The following is a 19,241-nucleotide window of genomic DNA, read 5'->3' as shown; positions in this document are numbered from 1 at the left end:
AGATACAGAGCCCACAGAGCATCACATGTAATTTCTTCACAAAACCTAACCCACGGAACACTTAATCTAGAAGAAGAGAGTTAGATAATCACTAGTAAAAAATCTGAAAGGCTTTGTACATACTTGAACAGATATCAAAGATACAGACTCGGGGAGGTGTGCAAAAATCAGAACTATGTTATTTCGGACAAAGGTAAATAGTACTAGTATAGCTAGTAAACACTTGAGGACTTACACTGAACTAAGAACTGTTCACAGAACCTTATATATATTGGCTTGTTTAACCTTCACAACAAACTATGAAGCAGTTTTATTATTACCTCCATTTTATGGATGAGAAAACTAAGACACAGAGAGATCCTTTGCATGGTCACATATCTAGAAGACAAAATTTGCTCACAAGACAGTCTGCTCCAGAGTCCCCACTCCCGACCATGACACCATACCACCTTGTGAAAAATAACAGCAATCATTTATAAGCACTTACTAGGTGCTGGAGCTCTATCTGTATTCACCCATGCAATCATCACAACAACCCTATGAGGTCAATACCATAATTACCTGTATCTTACAATGAGGGAATTGAGGCACAAAGAGGGACTTAGCTAAGGTTACAAAGCTAATAAGGTCACACCTACTTGCCTTGGGTCACAGCAAGTCAAGATCTAATCCAGGCAGTCTGGCTTCAGAGTTCACTCTCCCAACCACTATTCTACTTGCTTCTCAGTGTTTCTGTGAATTTGCATCAGAGATGAACACATTTTAACTTGAAGTATAATGAAGGAATTGCAGTGTCCTCATATCTACATGAGCTTGCATGCCTTCAAAACTTCCTTCCTATTACCTTGATTGTCTCATATTCATCCCCTAGCTAGTATTTCATCTCCACCAGGATTCTACCTCACTGATCCAACCATATGTATTTCTCACTTTAAATACTTTTGAGAAACAGAATGCATTCTTGAATCCAACTTCAAACTCCAATATAAGAAAACTGTAGAGTAATACCTACTAGAAAAGCATGCTACTACGATCCAGCAGAATAAAAATGGAAAACAAGGTTTTTAAAGTCCTAAATAAGAAAGTCTAACAAAAAATCTGCAGGGATTAGATACAAGGACCTGGGTATAAACGTGGTAAAAGGCAGTCTAGTTGGCTAACAATGTCAGGAAAGATGCAGCAAAATTAAACAGCTACAGGTTAACTAAACTTCCAGAAGGCCTACTGCCACTACACTAACAAAACACAGCACACTGCAAAGCTGGCCACAATTTGAAATGTGTGCCCATCAAAAGTGTTCAACTCCATGGAGATCATTTTTTCCATAGACTATTCTCCAACCTATGACATTTTTAATGGAAGTGAATAAAGAGAAATTTGCCTTATAGCAATTTTTCTATCTATTGCAAAAAGCAACAACCATCCATCTTAACAGGCTGGAAATTCTGCCTTAGAATATCTCCATGTATAATGTGAGGATCTGTCTTTTTTTTTTTTTTTTTTTTTTTTTTTGAGACAGAGTCTTGCTCTGTCACCCAGGCTGGAGTGCAGTGGCGCGATCTCGGCTCACTGCAAACTCTGCCTCCCAGGTTCACACCCTTCTCCTGCCTCAGCCTCCCGAGTAGCTGGGACTACAGGCGCCCACCACCGTGCCCGGCTTATTTTTTGTATTTTTTAGTAGAGACGGGGGTTTCACCATGTTAGCCAGGAAGGTCTCAATCTCCTGACCTCGTGATCTGCCTGCCTCAGCCTCCCAAAGTGCTGGGATTACAGGCGTGAGCCACCGCGCCCATCCGGATCTGTCTTCTTAAAGAATGTGACCCATGAAAATGAGGGAGATATGGCTTTTGCTCAACAAAGAAATGCAGCAACACTCCACGCTTCCTCACACTCATGTCCCTGAATGTGCTCCATAGCCTCATTACCAATCCTAAAACATGACTTTCTTCTTCTTTTCAACAATTAGTATCTCCAAAGAAAAATTTGGCAGAAGGGAAGAAACATGTTCTGTTCAATTTCTCTTCTGAGTAAAATTTAGGGAAAAGAAAAGCTAATCCAAGGCTGCATTAATATCAGAGACCAACAGTGTGTATTCAGTTAACACAGACCCACCATACCTACTGATAGTTTCTTACAGTTGGACAAATCTGCCAGATAGTTCCTAATGCCTCTGTGTCATAGGAGAAGGGAAGCAGCTGCCACATGCTTAACTCATCAGTATCTTTAAAGATGCAGTGTGTAATTACTTAACTCGATCTTCATGCTTTAGCTCCATGACACACACAGGTAACCATATATTAAAACACAGAACCTTAAGAGTGTGGATAAAGCACTTCCAAATATAATCCTTCCCAGGTCTGCAAAGTCACTGTCAGTCACAACTAAGGACAGCATTAGAAAAACAGAAGCAGGCCCAGGCGTTGTGGCTTGTGCCGGTAATCCCAGCACTTTGGGAGGCTGAGGCAGGTAGATCGCTTGAGGCCAGCAGTTTGAGACCAGCCTGGGTAACACAGCAAAGCTCTGTCTCTACAAAAAATTCAAAACTCAGCCAGGTGTGGTGGCATGTGCCCATAGTCCTGGCTGCTCGGGAGGTTGAGGTCCGAGGATCACCCAAGCCTGGGGAGGCTTAGGCTGCAGTGAGCCGTGATGGAGCCCCTGCACTCCAGCCTGGGTGACAGAATGAGACCGTCTCAAAAAAAGAAAAAGGAAAACATAAGCAGCGTAACTAACAGTAAATTAATTCTAACACTGTTACCTTTAAAGTTTTATAGTAAATGGCTCTGTTGATTTCCAGTGGGAATAAATTTTGCTCTTCTCCTGAGCAAGCCCAATTCACATATCGCAGCCAGTTTCCCTTCTCTGGATCAGTGGCATCAATGCACATCCATCCCAAATTTGGGTAATACACCTTGAAAATGGAGAAAAGTAAAAAACTTTTGTTAAAATAGGAGTATCTTTAAAATGCCTCCATTTTTAACTTTTAAGGATAATTCTTTTTCATTATATGCAAGTACTCTATATAAAGCATTTCATAAAAACAAAACAAGTGACAAAGAAAAGAAAAATGCAGGGTGAAAACTGAAATTCAAAACTGTAATTCTCATTATTTTTCTATTTAGGCTTGTTTCCCCCGTGCCCCCCCCCAACCCCGCCCCCCCACACACAAACTTAAAGAGCTATAGTCAACCTGCTTGGGATCTCCAAATGCTTTACAAATATGTACACAGAGGCAAATGACAACTATGCTCCGTAAAGTGTGACTTAGAAAGGAAAACAGCTTGCAGTGGTGTTCAGCAGTATCCAGATCGCAAGTTTTCTAGGTTGCTCCGCTAATTGACTATGGCACCTGGCCCTTCAGGGCTATACAATTCAGCAGGTCCCTTTCTGGCAGGGTTGGCAGGGACTTCAGGAGTGAACATGCATTGTGAACCAGGCACATGGGTGACAGGATATGATGCTTCTGCAAACTCAACTGACCCTTAAAACATACTCCATCCAGAGCATCTGCAAGGACGAAGGGGCGATGGAACAGACGCTGGGAAATATCAGTGGCCTTCAAAAAGAAAAGGACCAAAACCTCAACCCCTTTCAGGAGTCAAATCAAATCTCCTCTTGCAAGAAGCCTTCCCTTCTCACCCACACAAATTCCTCCCACAGATACTTCCAGCATTTAATCATCCTTCATTTTAAAAGAACATCTATTTGGCAACTATTTTTAACTTTAATTTTGTATATACATGTATACATATACACATTTTCCCAAAACCAGTCTACAAACACTCGAGTAGGCACTGAAACAGAACTGCAGAATCAACTGGCTGACAGACGTGCTGGGCAAAAGAAATGAGTCTTTTACTTTATTTTTAGGAAGAAAGGCTATAATCTAGATGTTTCCATTTCTTCCTCATTATTCCCACCACTCATGCCTTCTTCCCTCCCCTACTCACATTAATCACCTTTCTTTACTGCACCTTTCCTTCTGGAACAAAGCTCCCACTTCCCCCGCTGATGGTGAGGATGCTGCTCTTCTGGGCATGCCTGGGTGTCTAGGCCTGTGATTGCCAAGGGGCAGCATCCACCTTACTGGGCCCTAGCACTGCCTTCTTCCTCTTGAAAGTCAAACATCAGGCATAATGCTACATGCCTGACATATTATCTCATTTAACCCTATGTAGCAGGCTTATTAGCTCTCCTTTCAACATGTGAAAATTGAGGCTCAAAAAAAAAATAGAGGCTGAAAAGTTAAATAACTTTCCCAAAGTCACCTGTTTAATTGTCATAAAGAAGGGCTTCGACTCAGATCTGCTTCTCTTCTATTTGTCACTGCCTTCCTTGACCATCCTAGTTAACTGAACTACCAACATCTAATGAGCACCTACTGCATAATAGGTACCATGCTAGAAGGTGCAATTGTAGTTACTTTAATCATCATAGGCACCAAGGAGAGTATCTGTACACAGTAACTTACATTATTACCCCATCTGCAATATAAACTGCTCCTGGGCTCAGGGATAAGAAGTTTCATTTTAATTTACTGCAGTGATGGCAAAGTCCCATTCACTCCCCACCCGAATACTGGCACAGCTACCGAGACTGATGAGACTGCAGAGGCAAACACAGAGATAGGTGCCAAGAAAACCACACAGTTCACAAGGTTGCTGGAGTCTATTTACCTGCCTCAGGATAAAAATACAGGTTGTGCCACAACTTCCTGGCTGTCAGGTCAATATAGCCATTTGCAAAAAGCAAAGTGTTACAGTTGAGTAAAATTTTTATTCATACACAACTCATTTTGTTTCAAAGGAGACTAAGGCATCTTCTAAGTCATACTGACTGATGTACAAAAAGAGAATACTTGCTTTTGTAGAAAAAGATGACACTTTAATTTTTAAAAATAGGCCAAGAAGTAATTCACAAATGAATACACTAGCCAAAACCTCATACTAAACTTAGTTAATAAAAAATAACTTGAAAGTAAAACAATTTTAACCTTTTAAATGGGCACACAAAAAAAATGTCTTAAAGATAGGAAAGGGTGTGAAAAAACAGATATTCCCCCAAACACCGCTGAACAGAAAACAAATTGATTTTGTAAACAATGTAGCAGTACCTGACCAAAAAAAAAAAAAAATCTTTAAAATATACACACACTAACCAGCACATACACTTGTAAGAATTCATTCTAATGAGATCATTGGACAATTGTACCCAGATGTATATACAAAAATGTTCACAGAAGTGTGGTTTACTGTAAATTGCTTCCAATTCATGACTAAATGGAAAACAATATGGAATTAACTCAGTAAATTATGGTCCATCCATATAGCTGAAACCTAAGACACTAAAAAGTACTGTGGTGCAAATGATTAATTAGATTATATGGCAAGATTTATTTCCTGTTAGATATACCTATATACTTGAAATTTTTTTCCAATAAACATGCATTATTTCTGTAATTAGAAGACAGCAAAGATAACTGGATGTTGTGGAAATACATTTATCAGCATAAAGGCATTCACAATACATTGATGATTGAATAAAGCATTTATAGGCTGGGCACGGTGGCTCACGCCTGTAATCCCAGCACTCTGGGAGACTGAGACGGGCAGATCGCAAGGTCAGGAGATCAAGACCATTCTGGCTAACACGGTGAAACCCCGTCTCTACTAAAAATACAAAAAATTAGCCGGGCGTGGCGGCGGGCACCTGTAGTCCCAGCTACTTGGGAGGCTGACGCAGGAGAATGGCGTGAACCCGGGAGACAGAGCTTGCAGTGAGCCGAGATCACGCCACTGCACTCCAGCCTGGGCGACAGAGCGAGACTCCGTCTCAAAAAAAAAAAAAAAAAAAAAAAAGTAGGAATAAAGAAAAAAAAGAAAATCTCACTTTGGTAAAACAGTGTTTCAATGAAAGTCTTTTTTTAAAAAATAAAGGATTTTATTGATATTGCTACCTAGAAAATACTATACCTTCTTGGTACGTTCAAATTCCAGTTGTGTTTCAGTTACAGAATTAGATACCTGAAGGGTTTGTTGAAGATTATAAAACTGACATCCTACAGAATTAACTTTCTGGTGACTACAGACAAAAATGGGTCTTCAATATCAACTACTTCACTCCTCAGATTACTTTAGGAGATCATAGACTTAAGAACTATTCTAATATATCACTGTATTCTAAAATGTTCTGAAAATTCTGGAATAAGGAAATAAAAGAATCTAACAGGTGATAGCACATTTTATTTCAATAAGCCCACTTGTCAGAGGACATTTCCCAAAACACAGGTTACTTTTATAAAGATACTGAAATACAAGTTTGAAAAATAAATAGCTTGGCCTCTCAAGCCCTTGAAGCCACACTAACAGACCCTCTCTTTTAAAATTAGACTGACTAGATTTTATACTACAACTACACAAATGTTTCTGGAAAATCTCCCAGCAACAAATGTACAACAAATGTTGACTGGTTCACAGTAGACCCCCAATGAACAGCCACTGGACAAATAATTTATTTTCACTCTTAAATCAGAAATTCTATCTATGAACCACAGATGTTTAAGAATCCCATATAACCCTATAAGTAACATACAAAATTTTGTGTACATATGTGCATTTGTGTACTTTCGGGGGAGATTCTCAAAAGGGTCCACAACACGAAAAAAGTTTAAGAGTCTCTGGGCTTTGCTAACAGGAAGAAGACTGAATAAGCAACCAAGAAACAGGCTCCTGGCCTGATTCCAGGACTAATATTCTAAGAATATTATTTTTAAAAGCGCCTTTATTTAAAAATGGCTTTCCATTGAAACACTTTTTTTTTTTTTTTTTTTGAGACAGAGTCTTGCTCTGTCACCCAGGCTGGAGTGCAGTGGCGCGATCTCGGCTCACTGCAAGCTCGGCCTCCCGGGTTCACGCCATTCTCCTGCCTCAGCCTCTCCGAGTAGCTGGGACTACAGGCGCCCCCACCACGCCCGGCTAATTTTTTTGTATTTTTGGTAGAGACGGGGTTTCACCATGGTCTCGATCTCCCGAACTCGTGATCCGCCCGCCTCGGCCTCCCAAAGTGCTGGGATTACAAGCGTGAGCCACCACGCCCGGCCTCATTGAAACACTTTTTTACCAAAGTGAGATCATCTTTTTTTTTCTTTATTCCTACTTTTAAATGAGGGTAAGTTCCTAACAGATTTGTTAGGAACTTCATGAAGCCACACAGAACTCAGATTTCTCGCCTGTGGAAAGATCTAGGTCACTTCTAGTATACCTTTATTCCACAAATAAAAATTTCCATGAGGTATTACCAGTAGTTTATAACACCACAAACATTTTATGCCAAGCATGGTATTCAAGAACTTAAGACAGTGCCTGGTACGTGCTAAAAGCTTAATAGGGGTTAAATGAATGAATAAATAAACTCCCAAAGAGAGTTTTTTTTTTTTACACCAGACCAAGCTGCCAATCTGAGTACAAGTTAACCTGTTCAAAAAGATCACTTAATTCTCTGTACTTCAATGTCCTTGTCTGTCCTACAGATCCTGAGAGAAGAGGAATGTAATTGGCTCATCTGTTTCTATGACAACCAATTCTACAGCCATCCCACCTTTAATTACTTCATTCAAAACCTATGCACTGCTATTAACCACTCAGCTTCTCAGCAAACCTGAAACCAGACATCACCACATTCACTCCTACTGCTACTCTTCCCTACACATCAAGACCAGGGCTCAGCAAACTTTCTGTAAAGGGCCACACACAAGTATTTGCAGTTTTGCAGGCCATATGGTCTCCATCACCACTGCTCAACTCTGTGATTATGGGGCAAAAGAAGCCATAGATAATATTTAAATGAATGACCAGAGCTCTGCTCCAGTAAAACTTTACTCATGAACTGAAATTTGAATTTCATATAATTTTCATATGTCACAAAACATTTTTATATTTCCAACCATTTAAAAATGTAAAAACCATTCTTAGTTCCAGTGCTGTAATAAACAGGTGGCAGGTTGGATTTCCCTGGTGATCCAAACCTTTCCCTACTGCTAGAAAGCAGCACTGAGAGCTGAAAAGTACTTTCTGAGAAAAGGTTCTGCAGAATCAGCTGGTTGACTTCTCTTCTTTTTGCCTGCAATTTTAACTTACAAATAATTTGAAATCAGAAGAACTGAGATAGCAAGGACTATAAAACTCACCTGTTAATATTTAATCATAGCAGCGCCGACTGATAAAAAAGTTTACATATCTTTTAAAAATTACATTAAAGTCTTCTCATTATAGAGACAATTTCTCTATCAATTTTAACTGACATGCAATTCTACTTCTTCCCTCTATCCTCCTGACCTCAAAATTTGTTGCCTGAATGAATAAAATGTAAATATTAATAGAAGCAGTGACCACTGGTTTTCCTCTATAAAAACTGATATTTTTAACAATTTAATATTAAAAAGATTAACAATACTGGATTTTAAAAGGCTGGCAAGAAACATATACTCTTGGTGGTTGTATAAATAATTAATAGTACAGTCCTTCTAGAGAGAAAATGTTTGGCAAAATTTATAAAAAGTTAAAATGTATATAACTGTTTGACAACATTTATACTTCTAGAAATTCATCTTAAGAAAATAATCAGACAAGTCAACACATATTTATATACAATGAGTTTTATACTTTGAAGAAGTATTTATAATCATAAAAACATTAAAACAATTTAAATGTCCAACATAAGGCTTGGTTAAATAAATCATGAATGGTATACAATGAAATTGTGGGTAGGCATAGGAATAATGATGTAAATAAGCCAGGTGCAGTGGCTTGCACCTGTAATCCCAGCACTTTGGAAGGCTGAGACAGACAGATCGCTTGAGCCCATGAGCCCATGAGCCCATGAATTCAAGACCAGCCTGGGCAACATGGTGAAACCCCATCTCTACCAAAAATACAAAAATTAGCTGGGCATAGTGGCACAGGCCTGTCCCAGCTACTCGGGAGGCTGAGGCAGGAAGATCACTTGGGCCCAGGAGGCGGAGGATGAGCTGTGAACACGCCACTGCATTTCAGCCTGGGTGACACAGCAAGACCTTGTCTCAAAAAAAAAAAAAGAAAAGAAACAATAACGTAAATAAGTAGTAGATATAGATATGTCCACAAGATACTGAAAGAAAAAAAAGCATTACAAACTGCATGTGCTGTTTGATCTCAATTGCATCAATTTCTACATATGGGTTGTAAATGTACCAGTGTATGTGTGAGGCTGAAAATAGAGAAGCAGTGAAGCAGGGAGTTAAAAGAATGTTCAGGAAGATGTTCATAGTGGTTGCGCCTGGATGGTAGGAGTTTCAATGATCTTTATGTTCTTGTATATATTTTTCTGTGTTGTTTCTATTATGTTGCAGTGAGCATGTATTAATTTTAAATTTTAAAAGATTTATTAGAACATATAACAGAAACAGTGACCGCTAATGTAAACTATGGACTTTGGGTAATAACGATGTGTCAGTGCAGGTTCATGGGCTGACAAATGCCCCGCTCTGCCGTAGGATGCTGATAAGGGGGAAGGCAGTGCATGTGTGGAGACAGCGGGTATTTGGGAACTATCTGTACTGTCTGCTCAATTTTGCCATGAACCTAAAACTGCTCCAAAAACAACTAAGTGTATTAAAAAAAAGAAGAAGAAGAAAAGAAAAAAAAAAGCTTACTAAAATAATTCTTATCCAAGCAATTCTAAAGTTCTGTTAATTAGAAGCAATTTGAGTCCCATAAAAGTATATCCAAAAGGCTTTTATCAGAGGTGGTTTTAAAATACGGCAGATTACTCAGCGCGGATTGGGAGAGTCAAGAGAACGAAAACACCAAGTCCCAAGCGCCAGCTCCCTGCCAGAAACTCATCGAAGAACGCTCTCTTCTTCTGAGAACCTATTTTGTGCATTCACCCTGAGGATACTCTACTGTTTCTCTCCTGTTATTTCTGATTTAACAGAATGTTTTCAGTGAAAGCTTAGAGGACTTAAGACTGGGTTAGATAATCAAGGGCTCAAGGAGAGCAATTTAACACTTTGTCTTAGATTAGCTTTAAAATGGAATTCTGGCTAGGGTCTAAGACCCTGCTGCTAAAAGATAAGCTGGTCTTAGGGGCTTTGATGGAAGAACAAATGCCAAGATGAGATTCTGATGATAAGCCATTTCTGTTACATTAATACAAGGCATTCTGATGCAGGTCTGAGGGTAAGAGCAGAGTTGGAATAAGTTAACGGGAAACTACTAAGTCTTACCTCAATGTTCATTTTCTTCTAAGAAATATTTACATTATAATTGATACTTCCTTTGCCATATACATACTTACACATGTATGTCATATCTATTGACTTTTAACAGAGCAAAAGGCTTACAGGTTTCTATATCAAATGCATATTTTGTAGTCAGAACTACTTGAATGAGATTTTTTTTAATTGCAGGAAGACAAAAGCCACCCTTGATAAGAACTAGGATTCCTATCAAGGATTTGCAAACTCTAGTAGTACAGTATATAAGAAGGATCTTACATTAACAATGGGATGTTAACAGGTTTATAGAAGAAATTCTAATAAGTCATCGTTCCAAATTTTCAAACTATCAAGTCATACTATGTATGAATGTCAATGCAAATGAAGCTTAATTTACAAAAAGCACTATTAATAAATTATACAATATGCCCAACAACATCAAGTTGTTACATGGGATAAAATAGGTACTACTAACTCAAGTTTAATATTGATGGCATTTGTTCAAGATTACCATTATAAACACAGCACTAGAGTAAGCAGTTTCTGGTTCCTTGACATTATTCTCACTAAACGTAGTGCTAAACCTGGTAAACAAATTTGTTAGTTTCCCTTGGGAAACATCTAAAATTAAAAATGCAGTTTATTTGGGAGCATAATTTTGTGGTCAAGACATTTTTAATCATGCAGGCATTATCTTTAGTAATTAACATTTTTTGGCCGAGCAGTTTTTCTACAAATACAGAACTCTTACACCTCAAAAGTGGTGAAATAACAGAATGCAATGACTCTTGTGGTAAATCCTCATTTCCTAAGACACCCCCCTTTAATAGTCAGAAGATACATTATAACAAATTCATAAGAAACAAAGAACTCAAAATAATTGGGAGAAACTGTCAGATTTTTTTTCAAGCTGGGAAACAGCTTAGAGCATGAAGAAAAATAGCAGCATACCTCAACCATACAAATGCCACAGAACTTTTGATGAAAAGTGTCCACACATTTCCTAGCCATACTTTATTTTTAAGCTTTTATACGTTAATGTGTGAAAAAACAGATGTGATTCAATTTCAGACAATCTCACAGGAATGCTTTTCCTCACCATCCAAAAACTTAACTTGTTTTGAAAAGGAGTCACACCATGGAGCTCCTTTAAGAACTCAGGGGGGCTTCCAGGGGACACTGACTTAACTAAACTCATCACAAATGCTGAATTCCTATGCAATACCCCAGGGAACAACAAAAGCAACAACGACAAATTTTATCTTCACAACTATCCTAGGAGATATCTTTTATCTCTATTTTTTAAATTGAGGGTTTTCTAGCCCAGAGGTTATGTACCCTGCTCCAAGTCACAAAGCTAGAGGTAGGATCTGAACTCAGGCAATGCAATGAAAACCTTAACTGCCTCCCAGTGAGGCAGGAGAGATGCATTCTAGTTCTGCATCTACAGGCCTCCCGGGTGGAGCCCCCCAGGGAAGGAGAGCTCAGCTCTGTCTCCTGACTGCTTCTCCTCTCAAAGGAGTGTGCAGATGCCCTGCTGTCTTCCAGAACTGCTGGGAAAACATGAAATTAATAGATGAAAAACTCCTGAAAAATTACAAGCTCTATATATGTGCCATATGCTAAATATATCCAACTGAATATCCTAGCAACATAGAAATTACTTTCTAAAATATAGAAAACCTAACAGTGCTTTCTTTGCAGCCACCATAGAGTGTCTTTTACAGGGTTTATGTGGAAGCCTGTGAAGTGACAAACCATCAAACAGGAAGTCAAGGTCTTAGTTGCAAAGCAAAACACCCTGGACATGGCAATATAAAACATGGATTTGACATTTATTGTTGAGGACAGCCAGGCAGTTTCAAAATACAAAAGCATATATAAATAGCAGTCTGTATCCAGGGAAACACATTTTCTCTTTAATAAAAATATTCTTGATTTTAAAGAACACATTAAAATGATTGCTTTAAATTCAAAATGTCAAATTCTGAGAGAACAGAATAATTATTTCATAAAACTCTGAAAAACAAAGAATCAGAATTACTTCTTACCTCCCACATGTATACATTATTCTTAACCTGAGATCTTTTTTTCTTATCACCAACAAATGGCCCAAATTTTTTGCCTTTTAAAATTGGTTTAGTGGCCCAGACACCTAGAAAATAAAATCAGTATTTTTATAATGTATCATGTTTATTTAAAGATTGAAACCATTAAAATCGATTAAGTTTCACAAAATAGTTAAAAGGCTAGACTGCCTAAATCAAGCTAATGTTAAATAGCCTGAGATCAAGTTAAATTAAGTCAAGTCCTCAATGGGGATTTTTATTTTTCTTCTTTATACTCTTCTGTTCTATAAAGAACCTATATTGTTTTATAATTAGAAAAAAGTTTTATATACTTTTAAAATGTTTTACATGTAACACTACCCATACAGTAGGATCACCAATACTTGAATAACACAGTCACAACAACTGAAGAGAAAAAATACTGGAATGGAGTGAAACTACAACTGATTTTTAAACTCCTATGTTTGCTTGTTTATAAAGTTCAAATTTTCTCTAATGAACATGACTTGTTCTTATAAAGGGTTAGAAATATAGTTTTATGAATAAATATTTTTGAAGTTCATTTGCTTAAAAGTAGAAAACCCTTTCCTGCCTAACTAAGCTTCCTGAAAACTTAGCTACTGGAATGGCTCACTTTTCAGAGTTTCTAACAGCCAAAATAGCTGTTCATCCACAGTATTCTTAGGGTTATTTCTATCTACTATGCACTGACCATAACAGAAAGCGATATAATAAGCAAGCAGGCAGTGAAATGGCAGGAGTCTGGCCCAGCAGTCAAGGAACTGGCACACAGCATCACTTTAGATCGGTTCCCTCACCTTTTGGCTTCAGTTTCCTCATGTACAGAATGGGGGGTAAAGGCTGGGCCAGTCCTATCCTGCTAGGATGTACAAATTCCACTTTTCTGTAAGTCTGCTATGAACTGCATTTGACAACACTACTAACAATCAGTTGAGCTACAAAATCAACCACTTTTGTCTGAACAATATATTCAAACTGCTCAATGAGTAAGTTTCCAATGAGAATTTTTAAAAGCATGTATTAAAATGTTTTCATACATATGTACATATAAATTGGAATACTGGAAGTATATCTAAAAAAAAGAAACAGGGATATAAATATGATATATTCCAAGACTGTATTTTGACTAAAGTTTTACAATTTACTTCCTTAGCTTCTGTCTAAAGATGAGGCCACAAAAAGACCAAACACACACAAGCTTGGTTTGTATTCAAGGAGAAATCCCAGCCAGAAGAATTTAGATACACTCACAGCATGTCATTCATTCAAGTATCTACTGAGGGTCCACAAAGTATCTGGTACTGGAGGCACAAAGATACATAAGAAATAAAGGCACTCACAAGCAACAACAGGGCCAAGTGTAAAAATACTACAAAACAATGAAGTGAATATAATGGTACAATCATGCTCCTCATGGTGAAATCAGAGAGAAGGGAACAACACGTTCTGTGGGGCGAGGCTCAGCAGGGAGACTCAGAGGAGGAGGACACTTGGGCAAGAGGGATGGGACCTACGTGTGTGTGTGTGTGTGTGTGTGTGTGTGTGGTGTGTGTGTGTTTGTGTGTGTGTTTTCCTGGTTTTATTTTTACAACCCATGTCCAACCTGGATTCTTGACTGGAAAATGCATCAACACCATATAATCTTCTAAGTCAAGAGTAAATCACTGCTTTTATGGTGTGCTCCCTACCTGACATGCCCCTGCAGGAAGCCTCACTGCCACCTGCTCTTTACTGCCTGACTTGCTCCATGACAGGAGGAGCACTCACCAATCCGGGTCTTGTCAACAGCAGAAGGGAAAAGCCTCACTTCCTCCGGAAGTCCTCGCAGCACATGTTCGGGTACCTCAGCCAGGGTCTCGGTGGCCGCCGAAGGCTCAGTAGTGTTCTGCAAGTCAAGAAATAGAAGGATCATAGCAAAGAAAACTCAAATCATGGGTTTTGTTTTTTTTTCTGGTTCAATAAGCAAATATGCAAAAATGTAACCGAAACCTGAAGCTGGCAAGCCAGACCAAAACGATGATGTCAAGCATTTGAGGAGCTGCTTTGATGCTTGTTTGTAACTGTCTAAAGGAAACCACTGCAACCTTCAAGCATGTCTGTGTTACTCTATTTTGTTCCAGCCACCTGTGGCCATTTCCAAAATATGATAATCTCTGGCACCATACTGCTTTAAACTCAAGTAGAATCTGGCAGCAAAATATAGCATAAGCTTACTTCTAAATCAAAGGCTACCATCAGTACCTTAGCACATGTAAAAAATAAAAACCAACACTGCCCACTTCAATGAATGCTTTCAGCACACACCACAAAGGCTACTGGGGCCCTCCAACCCTGCCCCATCCATGTTGCCCTCCAGCAACAACCCCTAACTGGATGGGGCTTGAATATTCCACCCCAAAACACGACAACTTATTGTGGTCCCTTACTGCAAGTGCCACCTTTCCAGGAAATGGCAATTTACCACTGTTTACCAAGTCACTAAACAGCAAAGTCACCAGGATATCACAGAGTTGCTAAGAAACAGAGAATCTTTAAAAATTATTTATCAAAGTTTAGGCTGGAATTCATCATAATCTTAAGAAAAGATTACTATTAGATATGTATGTAAGGAAGGGAGAGATATGAGCCAACTGGGAGAATATGACTGTTATTTTTTCATTAACTTTCAAATCAAAGGAACACCAAGGGTCTAGTAACCAGTACATCATATATACTACAGAGCTGATGTGCTTATCAAGTCTAACTGATGTGCATATCATGGCACTGCTAAGAATGATAGGCTTTGTAGTCTGAGTGTGTTTCATTTCACTGCACAGGGAAACATTTCTCCAGGACTTTTAAATGAACCAACACAGGCAAAAGTAAACCCCAAACAAAAAACATTAATTTTTCCCGCAACAATGAAGCTCTTGTCATCTTCAAGAATATATGTACCAAGAAAAGATTATCATCCAAACTGGCATACTCTCAGCATTTCAATTTTTGGTTTATTAATTATCAACAGTATACTTCAAGAGAAATAAATCTCACAGTCATTATAAACATGGTCATCTACTCTCTGGCCTGCTTCAAGCTCGAGAGCCCAAGAGAGGGCATCTAGAGACAGGTTTGTCTCTTGTGCAAAGCCAAGCCAACTGAGCCTACATTTCAGACACACAAATGCTTTGTTCCTGCTTGATTTCACCTTTGTCCCAACAATATCCCTGAAACATTTTTCAAAACGTAAGATAGCCAATTAGCGCCAGAAAATGGTCTTACGGTACTTTTAATTAGCTAAAGTGTGAATACATTAACCACAGACATTTTTCACTTCTAAATATAGTGTCCCCATTTTTAAATTCTTAATCTATAAGCTGGATTTTTAGAAATGTGAACAATTTATTTCCAAAAAGGGAAAAGGTATTACATTGGTAGTTGGCATTGGCATCCTAAGCTACATAATGATTATTTCATAACACTGATAAAGTAAATGACATTAACAAATATTAGCCAGAGTGATGTCCTATCAGCACTGGCCATTTAGTAAAGTAAAGGGGAGTTTTCTTCTTTTGTCTCAGTTGGGACCCTAGGCAAACACTCAGCACCATTTATCCTCCCCAGGAGCACAGCCGCTTTGAAAAGTCACCATGTCTGCTAACTTAAACGGATACTTCCAGGCACTTTCACAGTAATTCTAATGACAACTTCATATTTACTGAGAACTTCCTCACTCAAGGCACTGTGCTGTCTTACATGCTGGGTAGAATGTACTCCAAATAGCCCAAGAGACAGGTATTATCAGTGTCTCTCCCTCGCCACACAGAGCACAGAATTAAGAGCTTAGGGACATTGCTTAAATGGCTCAAAGCCTGGATCTGAACCCCTATCTGCCTGATTCGAGTGCCTATAGTCAGTCCTAACCATCATGGAGTTTTCACTTAAGATTCTGCTGGAATATCATCTAAGAACCTCTGCCCTAAAACTTCCAGATTTCCATGGAAATGTCAGCAGGAGATGGTGCTTAAGGCAGGAATGGTCACTCCCATAGGAAATGTGTAACTCGAGTACAAGTTAGAGACCACGTGTATTAAAATTTCTGAAGCGCCCGAGTACATGAAGGACCTCAGCAGAGATGCCATGGGAAAAAGAAATACCAAAAAATCCTATGCATTTGTTTATCTGTTTTAAGTCAACCCATTATTTTTTGCCTTTTTTTTTTTTCTTTTAAATTACTCCTTTATTCCACATCTTGTCCCACTCGACCCACTGGTTTTCCTTTTGGACTCATACACCCAGCAGAGGAAAGCTTTTTCTGTTATTATCGTATCCTTCACATTACAAAAGGACCGAACTACCACAGGAGCACCTCAGTTCACAGCAGCACAACCCAGACGCTGGGCAGCCCCAGGGCACTCCCTCCCTTCTCCCCCACAGCCCCGCTGCACTCTCCATGGCCGTGGCTATGGCTGCAAACTGCCTAGAACATTTCTAGAAAATCATTTGAGAAGTAGAAGGTAGACTTCATGGGCTGGACTTCCTAAATAGAACCACCCTCTTTTCTTCCTTGGTTCTCCTTCATAGCTCTTACCGCAATTTTAAATGCTTATTTGTATAGCTCTGTGTTTACTGTGTGCCTCCTCTGTGAGACTGCAGTGAAGACAGATGGTGTCTATCTTATTCAGTGTTGTGTTCCCCCAGCTTAGCAGTAGATTTCAAATGTTTGTTGTCACTTAAATACTTGAATGAGTACATGGCTCTTTGTAAGCTAACTTAAAGCCTTTTTTAAAAAGGAGGGATAGAAATACATAAAAGAGCTGGGTCATCTATCAGGAAGTATCTCCTCCACATGTGCCTGAATTTCTTGAATTTGAGGTAGGTATTTTTCTGGATCAATATAAGGATCCTTTTTTAGAAAATGTGGTATGCCATTAATTCCAAGCAACCAATGTACAAGTGAACCTTAGGAACAAAGGATGTTTTCAAAAAATTCTCTCCCCCACATACTCATAAACTGGGATCTCTTCTTGGTACATATCCTGACAGGATAAGATGTAATATCCTATCTAAAGAGGTTCATCTTGATTCTTACACTAAACAATCACAATTTGATCCTGGCACTATTTCCCAGATTGATCTTGTCTAAAATAAATTGCACCATCTACTCTATTTGTTTATTTATATATTTCCAAATCCCTGCTATGGGCCAGGCAATGTTCTAGGCAGCACGCTTGCCTCAACAAGGCATCACTCTGGTAAGAAACAGAGACAAAATTAAACACATACATACAATGGCTGATGCCCTGTGGAAAACTCAAGCACAAAAAAGTGGACCCATGCCTTCTGATCAGTGGCGAATGAAAAAAAAGAGGGGAACGCCGGGCGTGGTGGCTCACGCCTGTAATCCTAGCACTTTGGAAGGTCAAGGTGGGCAGATTACCTGAGGTCAGGAGTTCGAGACCAGCCTGGCCAACATGGTGAAACCCTGTCTCTACTAAAAATACAAAAATTAGCTGTGCGTGGTGGCTCATGCCTGTAATCCCAGCTACTCGGGAGGCTGAAGCAAGAGAATTGCTTGAGCCCGGGAGGCGGAGGTTGCAACGAGCCGAGATCATGCCACTGCACTCCAGCCTGGCTGACAGAGCGAGGCTCTGTCTCAAAAAAAGAAAAAAAAAAAAATGGGAACAGTCATGGAGTAGGGATGGGGATGCCTCTTCAGACAGAATGCTGAGGCCTCTCTAAAAGTAGAAAGGGAATCTGTGACAGTGTCGGGGAAACATGTCAGGAAAAGAAAACAGCCAGGACCAAATCTCAAATTAAGAGGAAACACAGTATCCAGGCAAAAAGACCCATGTGTCCAGAGCAGAGAAGGTAGGAGAAGCAGCTAGAACTCAGGCAGGAGGGGCAGGCAGGGGTAAGGCCTCTGAGAAACACTCATCGCCATTTGCTCGTCTACCCAGAATAAGCAGAGTAGAAGTCATCAAGCAGAGAGCAGAGAGCAGATCGCAAGCTCTGCAAGGCACCCCAGCTGCTGGTGTCTCCCAGCACACCCCATCCTTGCTGCCCCTGAATAGAAGTATGTTCCTGTCTCATGGGTTTTTAACACTGATCACTGTGATATGAAAGAAGCTAAAGGACTTCTCTGCTTCCCTATTAGCTGACCTCAATGAGGACTCATTATTTGACTGTTTAATGAAGTACAGTCTTTAAACATGTAACAATGAACAGATCTGGAACAGTATGTATTAAACATGTTAAATTTAAGTCAATTTAATGTCATTTAGTTATTAACTATTAATTGATCTCATTAATCGGATGTTTCCAACTTCCTACCACAAACTCAAAGTCACTACTCGCTTCTCTTCCCCCAATTAATCGCCAAAGCCTCTCTCCTTCATTCAGCCCATCCGTCAGTCATTAACACATACTCCCTGAGTGTCTGCTCAGAGCTTAGCACCATGCTAGGTGGTAAGGATCAAGGACCCCCTCCTCATGAAGCCCACTGGCTAGAGGAAGAACTTCTCTGTTCCTGCTCCCTGAGACAAGAAACCTTGGAGAGATTTTGATTCACGAGTTTTGACCTTGCTGGGGAGCCTCTGAAGGGCCCTTCTACTGCTTTCCTGATACATTTCCTCTGACCCAGGATGACCTTTCCATGCTGGACGCAGTGAGGAGCTTAGGGAGTATAACATTTATTCCATCCTCTGGGCCAAGATCTGTGCTAAGCACTTTACATGCATTACCTCATTTAATCATCACAACAGTAACAATCACAACTAAAACAGATGGAGCGTTCCAGATGTGTCAGGCACAATTCTAAGCACTTATCACCTCATTTAATCTGCACACTACCGATTGCTATAGACACTTTTATGATCACCATGTTACAGATGAAACCAAACTTTGCCCACAGTCACAGCCAGCAG

General features: G+C 39.4%; 1 protein-coding gene across 9 annotated transcripts in view; it reads right to left on the bottom strand.

The window, feature by feature from the left end:
- PRDM2 (PR/SET domain 2) overlaps positions 1–19,241 on the bottom strand; it is a 124,145-nt gene that overhangs the window by 81,096 nt on the left and 23,808 nt on the right. For 7 of the 9 annotated variants that reach the window (XM_030805243.1, XM_030805232.1, XM_030805237.1 and 4 more), the window contains 3 exons: positions 14,107–14,224; positions 12,301–12,404; positions 2,756–2,908 (listed from right to left, as the gene is read on the bottom strand). In XM_030805243.1, the coding sequence (XP_030661103.1) occupies positions 2,756–2,908; positions 12,301–12,404; positions 14,107–14,224 (375 nt within the window). Of the gene's footprint in view, positions 1–2,755; positions 2,909–12,300; positions 12,405–14,106; positions 14,225–19,241 lie in introns of those variants that run through there. The other 2 variants (XM_030805240.1, XM_030805242.1) reach the window with 1 other exon arrangement.

This window comes from Nomascus leucogenys, chromosome 24 (genome assembly GCF_006542625.1).
Source record: "Nomascus leucogenys isolate Asia chromosome 24, Asia_NLE_v1, whole genome shotgun sequence".
NCBI classification, from domain to species: Eukaryota; Metazoa; Chordata; class Mammalia; order Primates; family Hylobatidae; genus Nomascus; species Nomascus leucogenys.
Note: the sequence above shows the minus strand (reverse complement) of the source record. Positions and strands in the feature narration are given on the sequence as shown.